The 12,414-nt window shown below is 42.4% G+C and overlaps 1 protein-coding gene across 1 annotated transcript; it reads right to left on the reverse strand.

Moving 5' to 3' along the window:
• Positions 1-804: 804 nt before the first annotated feature.
• LOC117374676 (leucine-rich repeat-containing protein 3-like) lies at positions 805-4,905 on the reverse strand (the record flags this gene model as incomplete). Its single annotated transcript, XM_055223771.1, has 6 exons — positions 805-981; positions 1,319-1,386; positions 1,536-1,614; positions 1,835-1,999; positions 2,236-2,361; positions 4,765-4,905. Coding segments are annotated over 6 exons (756 nt in total), but the record flags the coding sequence as incomplete, so codon positions are not given.
• Positions 4,906-12,414: the final 7,509 nt, after the last annotated feature.

The following is a 12,414-nucleotide window of genomic DNA, read 5'->3' on the forward strand; positions in this document are numbered from 1 at the left end:
AGAACCCGCTCCGTGCTTAACTGGCGGTGCGGTCAGAGAGGCGAGTTACCTTCAACAGCCTCGCTCTGGATTGGCTCTTTGGTTGCTATGATACTCACAGTCGGAATTACGAATATGGAAGTTCGCTCCAAATTCGGCGCTATAACGGCTTTAGCCCTGATGAGCTTCATTTGACTGGAGTCGAACGCTACGGTTGACATCACACTCACTTACTCCACGTCTTTATACGGTCTATGGGTTTACAGCAACCTTTTGTTTCGCTATAGCAACAATTTACAAACCATCTTCAGTGTAAATCAGGAATTTGAGCAGTTAATTTGCTGCAATAAACAATAAAAGAGAAGCTAAAAATAAAATAACTGCCGGAGTGTTCACATGTTTATTAGCTTAATGAAGAAACAAAAGAGAACATAAAAACAGTTTGAAGGGAACATTTGTGTTACTTTGGCTTCAGTTGTCTGACAAACATGTATTTTGGTCGCATTGGCATTAAGATTTCATGACATAATGACTCTTTGGAGATGTCTTTGGAGGTTCTGGGTTTTGAGGTGACTTGGAGGGGTTCAGTCCTGGATTGAGTCAGGTTCTATAGGTTCTAAATTTGGGGGTAATTTGGGTTTAGTCCTGGATTGAGTCGAGCTCTGGGTTTTGGGGGTTATGGGTTCAGACCTGATTTGCTTCGGGCTCTGGGTTTTGAGGTAACTTGGGTTCATTCCTGGACTGGGTCAGGCTCTGGGTTTTTAGGGTGTTGAATGGGTTCAGTCCTGGATTAAGTCAGACTCAGGGTTTTGGCGTAACTTGGGTTCAATCCTGGACCGGGGCAGGTTCTGGCTCCGTCTCTGGGTCCGGGTACATGTGCATGGTCTTGATGTACTGTAGGTGGCGCTTCGCATGCACCTGGTTCTGATGGACGTAGAACAAGAGGAAGAGTACGAGAGCGAGAAACCACACACCCATGGTCAAAAGCATCACCAGGTCCACCTAGAAAACACAAAATATAACATATAACAAGTCCACCTGGAAAATCCTATCAGTCATAATACTATATACTAATACTTTCAGAAGCTATTGTAGAAGAATAGATGTACTTTATGCTGCTGAAAGTGGTGCCATTATTCAACCTTAAAGACGTGATAGTTGTCAGTTGAAAGGACTTTGACTCATTAGATTAATATGTCACGTTTGTGTAACCAGTCTCAAACAAATAATGAAGAAGTTCAACATTTGTGGATCATAAACTTGGATATTTCTTTCAAATTCTCAAAATTCTCCCACAGAGTTATATAAACCCCTGCCCTCCATCTGAAACTGGAGTTACCTGTCGCCGCACGGATGCACACAGGTCCCAGTCCTGGACCAGGATCAGAACCGGGGCCCCCACTGCACCTGCGTGAGAGGAGAGGACTGTAGCAGCAGTATAACCTGGTAGTTGTAGCAGTAACAGTACTAGTAACAGTGGTAGTAAAAGTAGTACTGGCATTTAGTAATCACAGTAGTAGTAACAGCGTGTAATTGTAGCATCAGCAGTATCATACCCAGGTTGGGGATGTTGGAGCTCTGGCAGATTACGTCGTTCAGAGACAATGGGTCCAACTGCAGCTGAGGGAGTGCCTCCTGCAGGAGCACAGAGGTACTGCTGTCAATGTGTCCTTCCTTAGTTTGTTGGTTCGCTGGTTGGTTGGTTTGCTAGTTTGTTCATTAGTTTTTTAGTTTGTTAGCAGACACTGTATCTGAACACTGCAGTGGACGTATTGGAGGCACAATAATAGAAATAGTCAAACAGTACTGCAGTAGTAGTAATATTAGTAGTAATGGTGGTACTATAAACTGGTACCTGAGTACTGCAGTCACAGTGCCAGGGATTGTGGGTCAGGTTGGTCCGGGCTCGGAGTCCGCTCATAGACTCAGGCTTCAGCACCGTCAGCAGATTGGACGAGAGATCCAAGAAACGCAGAGAACCGACCAATCCCCGAAAACATCCAGGCTCCAGGGACGAGATCTGAATCAGAGCCAGACCAGGACAAGTTCAGACCAGGATTTACCTTGGGATAAACCAGGAGAACTAAACCAGGACTAAACCAGGTACAAACCAGTCTCTAAACTATGACTAGCCCAGGACTAAACCAGGACTAAACCAGGACTAAACCAGGACTAAACCAGGACTAAACCAGGACTAAACCAGGACTAAACCAGGTAAAATCCAGAACTACACCAAGTTTAAGACCAGACTCAGACCTTGTTGTGGGACAGGTCCAGATTCTCCAGGCGGTGCAGATGGAGGAAGGCGTTTGGAGGCAGAGACTGGAGCAGGTTTCGGTCCAGTAAAAGTCGGACAGTGTGGATCGGTAGACCAACTGGGACCTGAAAAAGTACAGCGGAAACAGCAGCAGAGGTGGGACTAAGTCTTGTTTTGCAAGTTTCAAGTCGAGTCCAAGTTCTTTACTTTAAGCTTCAGGTCATTTCAAGTCTTTAAATCAAAGTACTGAACTGTACAACTGTTATTTTTGTCATTTATATGCTTTTTAAATGAAATTGTACTACTTAAAAACATCATTACAACAAATAGGGATGTAACAATCTACAAATCTCATGCAGTCAGAATTGAGCATTGTGCTGGTGTAGTTTACCCCCAAAAAACAAGAAGCACAGTGTGTGTTTAATGCTAATGTTTCCTGTTAATCGCTGTAGAGTTAAAAATGCAGTACACTTTGAGAAGTGGCACAGGCTCGTTCCAAATTCATCAAATTTGCCATGAAACTTCTAGCTCCTAAAGCCAAAACCGGATGTGTGTCATCCTCTGCCATGATAAAGACTGTCTGAACTCTGTCCAGGTGAGAAAAAGAAGGAGCTCCACGGTTACAGCGCTTCAAACACAACCCCCAAACACAGACCTCACCTCCACCACAGCCTCCACCCAGCCTGTCCTTCAGCACTTTAGAGTATACTCCCCTATTTTAACTCCACTGGGATTTACAACCTTCTTGTGATACATTAATATATTATTGTTAGGTTCTGTCTATTCATTTGTCCACATTTTACTGGTTGGTCAAAAACTTGAGGGCGTTACAAGCGTTTCTAAAAAATAAATAAATAAAATAAAATGAACTAGTAATAACTTAATAAATAATCTGAATTATCTGAATTATCCTGTCATTAGGCTGAGCTCAGCGAATCACAAAAGACATTTAGTATTCAAAGTTTGTGACGCTGCGAGACAAGGCTAAAGCTAAAGCTAAAGCTCGCGTGAACACTAAACTAATTCCGGTTTATTGTCAGTTTTTTGCATGTGTTTCATTTATCTGCACCTCTACGCCCCATTTGAACTCTTTATTTAATGCATTGGGGTTTGCTTGTGCTAGTTGCATCATACACTGCAAATGTAATATTTTTTTATCTTGACGGGAGCGACGTGCATCGATGAACAGGAAACAGCTGGCTCCATCAGTTTGTGGAGCTTATTGCTCAGCATATAAATTGCCATCATTGGAAGTGCGGCTGTATATCCTAAGATTCAGTCAGAGTCTGGTGAGAAACTGTTATTTTCTGTTTATATCTGTTTTTTGCCATGTTAATGATGATTGTTTATCCAAGATATCCTGTTCTCTCACTGTTGTGCCCATCGACTGTATGTGGTTATGGTTACTCTCTGTTCATGCTCCTGTAGCACTGGTCTTTTTGTGGCTGTCCTGCTCCTCGTGGCGGTGCAGGTCTACATCACGCCTCTGGGTGTGTCGTACTGGACCTGTGTCACGCCCAAAAATGACCTGGGCCTAACTGTCCCACACCGAGGCGGCCCCAAGAGAACCATGCCAGTGGAAATGAAGCTTAAGCCTCAAAATCGAGTGAACCTCTGAACCTCAGTAGTAGCAGCAGCAGTTTGTACACGAAGTAGTTCAAAGTGCTTTGACATTAAAATCACAATACAAGCAAATCAAAACATACATAATCATCATAAAATTAACATTAAAGGAGAAAAGTGCAGAATAAAAACCTTTCAGTCATATGCACAGATAAACAGTTTAGAGCCTGAATTTAAACATTGTCAAAGTCTCACATCTGTCTCACATCTTCAGGAAGATTGTTCCAGGTTTTGTCATTTGTCTCCTTGATAAGAGCCTCAGTCTCAGAGCTGTGGTGGGTCTAAAACCTGACTGGAAAACATCAAAGGAGTTGTTAATTTGGAGAAAGTGAATAAGCTGCTGGTAAACTACTTTTTAAAAGGACTTTACCTAAAAATGGCAGATTTGAGATGGGTTAATAATTGTTCATTTTTGTAGCATCAAGACTGCTCTTCTTTAGGAGAGACTTGATAATCGTAGTTTTCAAAGCTCTTGGAAACGTTCCAGACTGAAGTGACATGTTAACTATACGAGCGAGTGATGATAGTAAACTGTTGAGCACAGACTTCAGAAATATAGAGTGTTACACATGGAGGCAGCGTGTAGATGAACTCAGACTGGTGACGATCTCTGGGACAGTTTTGTCAGTTACAGGTGCAAAGTGAGTCCGCTCTAAGTGTGTAGGTGGCTGCTGGGTTGTTATTTGTGTTGTGGAATTGATGGTATTTTTTATACCCTGAACCTTCTCATTAAAGACACTGCAAACTCATTGCATTTAGATGTGGAAATTAATTCTACTGGCAATTTAGCTGGAGCTGGGTAGTAGTAGTAGTAGTAGTAGTAGTAGTAGTAGTAGTAGTAGTATTAGTTGCAGTAGTAGTAGTAGTAGTAACAGTAGTAGTATTTTAGCTATAATTCTTCATACCTGTGTGAGGACACGGCCGCTGCACCTCACGGTGAAACCAGAGAGCGACTCTGAACTTTGACACACTCTCACCGACACCACAGAAGAACCCGCCCAGGCTCCAGACGACCAGAGAAGAAGAGCCAGGACCAGAGCCAGGACCAGAGCCATGGCCCAGGACTAGGACCAGGACTAAGCAAGGAACCAGGTCAAAACTAGAACTAACCAGGGTCCAAAGCCTGCACTAAAACAGGTCGAAACCAGGACTAACACAGGTCTAAACCAGGTCTAAATGAGGACTATTAACGGTCCAGAGGCAAGACTAAACCAGGTCTAAAATCCGAGTAAAACCGGTCTAAAAAAGGAGTAAACCAGGACTGCACCAGGTGTAAATCAGGATTAAACAGGGTCCTGAACCGGAACTAGGCCAGATGTAAACCAAATACAAAAACGGGACTAAAGTAAGACTAAAACATGTCTGAACCAGTTCCAAGACTGGTCCAAGACTAAACCAGCTCTTAACCCGGTCTAATCCAGGACAAAAGCAGGTTTAAAACCTGGACTCCAGTTTCCAAGTCTAAAGTGAGAACCAGAAGAAAAATCTTAAAAAGATCGGTCCCAATAAATAAGTGGATCAAAATGAAAAACGCTGACGGCTGTGAAATAAATCCAATATATGAATAATCCCAAACAAAACGATATTACAATGATAAAGTATGATATAAAATCTGAGAGTGCAGCGCAGAGAGTTGCAGATTAAGATGGGATTATACCTCAAACAGGCTGTACCAAAACACAGGATTACACCCCGATCTCCTTTGTCTTAAAAAGTGGATTTGGACCAAAATAACCCCGTCATGTTTCAGCAGACTCTACAGACACCTGTCAATCACTCACAGGCCGGCCAATGGGAGGAGGGGGCGGGACATGTGATTGAGCAGACAGCAGCGATTTAAACAACACAATATAGAGCCTGCGATGAAGACAAGCATTTATGCCCCTGTTTAGGTTTTTGATTTTCAAGAAAAGGGTGAAAGAGACTAACTGAAAAACTGTTAGCTGATACTAGCTAACCCGTGAATGCGTAATGTCATTTGACTTGTTTAGCAGCACAAATCAGCTCACCTGCTGTAGTTCCAACTAAATCAGCTCATTCTCATCAGATTGTTTTAAAATAAAGGTCAGATTAAAGTTGAATTTGAGTAACAGAGCTTCAGACAGAGCAGAGCCTCTAGTTAGCTTCACCTCCTAAAGAATGTTGATGCAAAGAACAACACTACTTTAACTACTGTAATTTTATAAACTGCCCAAAATAAAAAATTGGAGGAACCATAAGAGTAATCAAACGTGTATATTTTTGTATATATTCATTTATTCTTTTGTTTGAATTGCTCAAAAATACCTTGGAAAAACATTACCGTGGGCAAGCTCGCCTCACCTCTGCTTGCCCTGGTGACGTCGCCTGCTTGTCTGCATGAAGGTCACATAACCTACACCAGAGAAGTTACATAGCGCACCTTTAACGCACGTACAGCACCTTTAAATGTCCTCGTGAAAACATTTCGAGCTCCTCTGTCCAAGTACTCTCCCTCATTTGCGTTGTACTCTCCTCCTCTGTTCTCTTAGCCCTGTCTGTGGTCTGACCCACTTTTGCAGCTGTCATTAAAACACATTAAACTTTCATCTCGTCTCTGTCTAATTTCAGCGACACGACCGATCACTGTCCCCACGGAAACCTAAACTACCAAATCTGCCCAGGGATGGGTAGCAACAGGGCGCACGGCCAGCCAATCACGTGCAACCTCTGCTTATGCATTTTGGATTTTGGAGAGTTCAACATTTATGGAGTAATTATCCTGTCTCCTCGTCTCAGTATAAAGAGGTTGTGGGTTAGACTCCTGATGTCTCTGAGTGGAGCGTGCATGTTCTCCCTGTGTTACTGTGGCAGAGTGGTTATCCCGTCTCCTCTTTTCAGTGAGGAGGTTGTGGGTTAGACTCCTGATTTCTCTGAGTGAAGGACTGAGCTTGTGTCTCTCTCTGTGTCCTCTCTTCATGGCTTTATGCTGCCCTCTGCTGTCCGACTGTGTAACATGTAAAATATTATCCTTCTGCCACAGGATGCGAGATGCTATGATAGAATAATATGTCTTTTATTTATTTATACTTGTGTTATGTCTGCTTACATTTGTATTTTTTCACCCAGCTCTTAGATAAGTCGACTGGTGTCAGAGGTGAAGTCCAGGATTTGTATTTTTTATATCAGTCCGGTCACCGCTCCCTCCGTCACATTTCAGCTCAGAACCAGACTCGGCCGTCCAATCAGATTTGTTTATTCCTGTGACACGTGTGAAACGAAGGAGCTCACTGTTCATCCATCATTTTGAACTAAATCTAATGTCTCTTTGTGGGGAAGACGGCCTGATGTGGTCGAAGTAGGAGGCAGACTCAGGACAAATTCTCTGTTACCAAAATGTATTACAGGTGTTACGGACCAGTCCTGTTTTGGCCTCCACTAACGCAGATCCACCCACCGGTTGAGCCGCACCTGGAGTGGTCAGGCAATCAACTCGGGAGTAAAAGCCCACACCACATCAGCAACCAGCGGGTCCTCTGTTGCAGCATCTTTTAGTTATTTTGTATTTGTATTACCCAGTTATTTAATTTGTACACCTTTTTAAGTATTATTTTTGTAACAGTAAAACCTGATTTATCATTTTTTGACCACGTTTCCACGCTCCTGTTTTGTTCTACGCCCGGTTTTAACATCATTTTGTTGCGCGCCACCCCTGGACTAAGTGGCACATAACAACAGGGCATTGTGGTAAAGCATGGAAAAAATAACCCATATTTACAAAAAAAAAAAACTATGAAACACCCCACGTGTACCCAGCTACACTAACGGTCTCCCCGAAAGATTGGCTCGCCCTGCTTTTATACCCTCGCAACCCAGAAGCTCCTCCCCCAGGTGAACTCCATTTACTTCTCAGGTGCGGTAGGTACAATTTTAGCAAGATCTTAGACTATACTGCTTTACTTCTGGGGGCCTAAATCCCTTTAATTCAAAACTCAAAATAGAAAAACACATTAAAGCAAAAAGAAAAAGTTCTCCCTTCACATGGTCCAGCCCACGGCCACACCCGAGGCTTTAAAAATGGCCGCCTTAGGACACGCCCCCTCTGTGTCTGGACCGTGTGAAGAGTCAGGTAAGAGCAGATGGATGTGTTAAATTAAACTGAACTGACCAAATACATAGTGATGGGCAGATGAAGCTTCATGAAGCATTGAAGCCTTTTCATCCAGTTTGTTTCGCTCCAGGGCAAAGTTTCTTGGAGCTTCATTTGCTCTAGTGGGACATCTACTGGACACAAAAATATCAGTTGGCAAGAATTTGAAGTGTGTGGTATTTTGCAGAAAACCTGTGAATAAAACTGTCAGCAAAATGGCAAATGAAACTCTTAATTTGCAGTGGGTAAAATGATTATATGGAAATGATGAAAATGGAAATGATGATTTACAGTGAGGTGAGGACGGATGGACGATGTGCTTTTGTAACGTTGAGGTTTGGACAGTGATTATGGTTTAGGGGACACAGCATTGATTTTTATTTAAAAACAACGTTCCATTCTCTCCTGACTCTCTCCTCACTCTTCTAAATCTCCAAAGTGTCTCCAAAGTGTCTCCAAAAGTGTCTCCAAAAGTGTCTCCAAAAGTGTCTCCAACGTGTCTCCAACGTGTCTCCAACGTGTCTCCAAAGTGTCTCCAAAGTGTCTCCAAACTGTCTCCAAACTGTCTCCAAAGTGTCTCCAAAGTGTCTCCAAAGTGTCTCCAAAGTGTCTCCAAAGTGTCTCCAAAGTGTCTCCAAAGTGTCTCGAAACTGTCTCGAAACTGTCTCGAAACTGTCTCGAAACTGTCTCGAAACTGTCTCCAAACTGTCTCCAAACTGTCTCCAAACTGTCTCCAAACTGTCTCCAAACTGTCTCCAAACTGTCTCCAAACTGTCTCCAAACTGTCTCCAAACTGTCTCCAAACTGTCTCCAAACTGTCTCCAAACTGTCTCCAAACTGTCTCCAAACTGTCTCCAAACTGTCTCTGTCCACATCTTTCCGTCAAACCCTCACATTTTGACTGGATCCTGAGGGGTTTAAATCAGTGTCACATGGTACATCCGTTTGCGCAGATCCAAGAATATTGTTCCTACTACTCCTCCATCATCCAGTTTTGATTTTATTGTTTCAATAAGATGACAGCAGGCGGTTTCAGTCGAATGGTTGGCTCAGAATCCAAACTGCATGGGATGTAGAAGGTTTTCAGTCTCAAGTGTTGAGCTGTTCCACTCCCACTTTCTCAAGGGTTTTTCACAGAATGGGGAGAAAACTTATTGGCCTGTAGTTATTAATATTTTGCTTATTTCCTCTTTTGTGAATTGGGTTGACAGTGGCTGTTTTCAATGATTTGGGAAATGTGTTTTCCAGTATAGATAAATTTATTGGTCTTGTTAATGGGGCAGTAAGAGCGTCTTTGTATCTAGTCCATGGACGTCCTTAGCACGGGAGCTTAACAGAGGAGAGGGTTTTGTTTACTTTTGATTTGTTTGTTGGTTCTAGACTCAACTTGTACTGGTTGTTTATTTCAGCTTCTTTGTGTAGTGTTTTTGGGAATTGCTCATGGAGTATTTGAAGTGACTGGATAAAATGGTTATTGAAGTGATTACTAATTTCCAGGTTATCTGAGGTGATAGTGTCATTAACCATTAGAGTTATAGTTTCCTTTCTTGTCTGTTCTCTTCCTGTGATTTTATTGATACTTTTCCAGAGTTGTTTGATGTTGCCTTTTGCAGCTTTGATGACTTGTAGACAGAAGTCAGCTTTTGTCTTGCGAAGTTGTGCTGTAACTTTATTTCTCAAAGATTTGAAGATATTTCTGTCAGTATTGTAACTTGTCTTGATAGCTCTCGTGTCGAGTCCCTTCTTTTCATGAAATCCCATTAGATCCCATTTATCCATGGTACTTTTATTTTAGTTTTTCTTACATGACAGTGTTCTAGTGAATTTGGATATTCTATGTTTGATTGTTGTCATGTTGTTATGTTCATTTGCTAGAGATCGATGGTTATTTTTGGCATGTACGGCAAAGAATGTAGATTTTGTGTTATTTGCTGGTCTTTAAACCTAGTTTTTGACCGTTTTCACATGATTAGCGTGAGGTTATGGTCTGATAAGCCTGTTAATAGACTGTATGTTTTTGTGATGCGTGCTTGGTTGTGAAGATTAGATTTAGAAGGTTCTGGTGGAACTTGTTATCCTGGTGGGGCTTCTCATAAGTTGAGTCATGTGGTGGCTGTTTGTTATGTCTTTAAGCTTCTTTCTGTGTGTTTTATTAAGCCAATCTAGGTTGAAGTCTCCCATCATAATTAATTCTTTGGTATTTTACCGTTTCAGAATGTTTGCAAATAGGGTGTAAAATGTGTCTTTAGCTGTTGGGGGCCGATACACTACTATTACGATACAGGACATTTGTGGTGACTGTGATTTTGATCCCAACATGTTCAAGATTATCTAACGTGAGGACTATTTCTTCACTCTTGATATTTTCCTTAACATATATCATGACCCCTTCCCCCTCCTGGGACATGAGATAAAGTAGCGGGTGTAGAGGTTTCAGATAGTCCAGTGTAGTCCAGATTAGAGTCTGACAATAGCAGCTAAATTTGTTTTGATTTTTGTGCAACACTTATGTTCAAATGCCCCAAAAATCCCCTTTGGTTTAAGCTTTTCGTCCCATAGATTTTTTGCATTTTTAACAGTTTGAAATATTTTTGATGCCTTTTGTTTTTGGGCAGCTATATTGTGTGTAATGTTGCGTCTTTGGGGCTTTAGTCTTAATTTTTGGGCTATGACTTATCTTGACACTTGCTCGGCTATCGTTGGGTTCCGGACTCTCTCCTTCATTGAGCTGTTGTGGATCGGACCGGGGCGTTGGTGGATGTCACCGGACGGCACGAGATGGATGAAGATGGTAAAGACGAGGCTTTGCTGAGGCTTTAATTCCGTTTTAACGCCCTGTTTGTTTCTTATACAGATACAGGTGGATGAAGGTGCCTGAACCTCCCGAACCCAAATGTTTGCATGTCCTCATCGGCCTGTACATACTTTGAGGCTTGCTGATACCATGTAGATTGCATTGATTTCTTTGAAGGCAGAGTTTGCTGTTATTATTGTCATTGTAGCGTAGATAACGTGAGACAAGGCCGTATATAAACAGAGCTGCGACCACTCCAGCCGGACCCGGGGGCGCCATCTTTGGTCAGTCCTGTATCCACTTATTTACCTGAGCCTGAACCTTTAGTAAATCAAGATATAAAAGAAGATAAAAAAAAGAAAAATAAGAGCAGAAGGGGGAGGGGAAAAAAGGGGGAGAAAGGAAAAGAGGAGGAAAGGAAGGGAAATAATAAGGGAAGACAGGAAAAGGAAAAATTAATAAAAGAGAATGGAGACTCAACCCTGAAGCTGAATGGCAAAACTAGTTTTAACTTCATAACGAAACTCACTCATTCATTCAGTAATAATAAAACATTAGCTCATTGTAACCCTCCACCCCACCCCCTCAACCCCATCCCCTCCACCCGCCCCGAGCTCTGATCATTGTTTTATTTCTGTTTCTTGTCCTATTCTTTGTACCAAGTTTAACATTTTCTTGTCTGTTTCTTTGTCTCCTCTTCATGTTTCCATCTCTTGCCAAGTCCCGTTATGTTTTGCACTGCACTGTTCCTTTGTTTTTTTCGTAGATAAAATAAAAAAGCAGTTTGATGTAGTGCTGCACTGCTAGAAAATACCTCGCAAATATCTCTGGCTCAAACTGGAGAATCTCTGGACGTCTGTGGTCTTGTTTGTTCGCTGCAGGTTGCTCTTAGCTCGTAGTGGATGGTGATGATTGGCTGTTTGTGGGCGGGTCTTATACAGGTGTGTCAGGCCCTTTGACACGTGCAGGACCAGAGCCGCTCTCCACCTTCTCCACCTGCTCCAGCTGCACAGAGCGCCGCTGCAGCCGTCACAGTTGTTTTTAGAGGTGAGCTGATGTGATTAAATGTGTGAAGTCCTGTGGGTCAGACTCGGCGCAGCTCGTATCAGAAGCAGAACCCGTGTGACGCAGTCTGGCCCGATAACAGGTCCCTGTTCACACGTTTCGGTGACTCTGGGGATGCTGATTAGAGGTCGTTCACACTTTTCACACTACTGCCACGTAAATGTGATGCACAGAACTCAAAGGAGACGTGTCCTGTACAAATGATCCTGCATGACGTGGTTTGGTTTATAAATAAATAAAACATGCCAGGTAAATAAGGAACAGCTTTTCACATTACATTTGTCTGTGTCCACATCTCTGTTCTTACTTTATTAAAAAATCAGAAATAAAAAAATTCCAGGGTCCAACATATAAATGAAAATGCACTGCTTGTTACAGCCGCATTTGAACTACACCAGGTTTGTGAAGTTGTAGTGTATTATTTTGTTGATGCTTTTGTAAATTTATGGAAAACTGTCACGTGGGCTCATGGGCGGAGCGTTGTACAGAATCTTACAGTTAACCATGAGCAGGGTTTGAATAATACCTGGGAGAGATCACTAAATGACTCAAACATCCATGCATGACGTGTAAAACCTCTTCAGACGT

The sequence above is a fragment of the Periophthalmus magnuspinnatus genome, chromosome 8 (genome assembly GCF_009829125.3).
Source record: "Periophthalmus magnuspinnatus isolate fPerMag1 chromosome 8, fPerMag1.2.pri, whole genome shotgun sequence".
In the NCBI taxonomy this organism is placed as follows: Eukaryota; Metazoa; Chordata; class Actinopteri; order Gobiiformes; family Gobiidae; genus Periophthalmus; species Periophthalmus magnuspinnatus.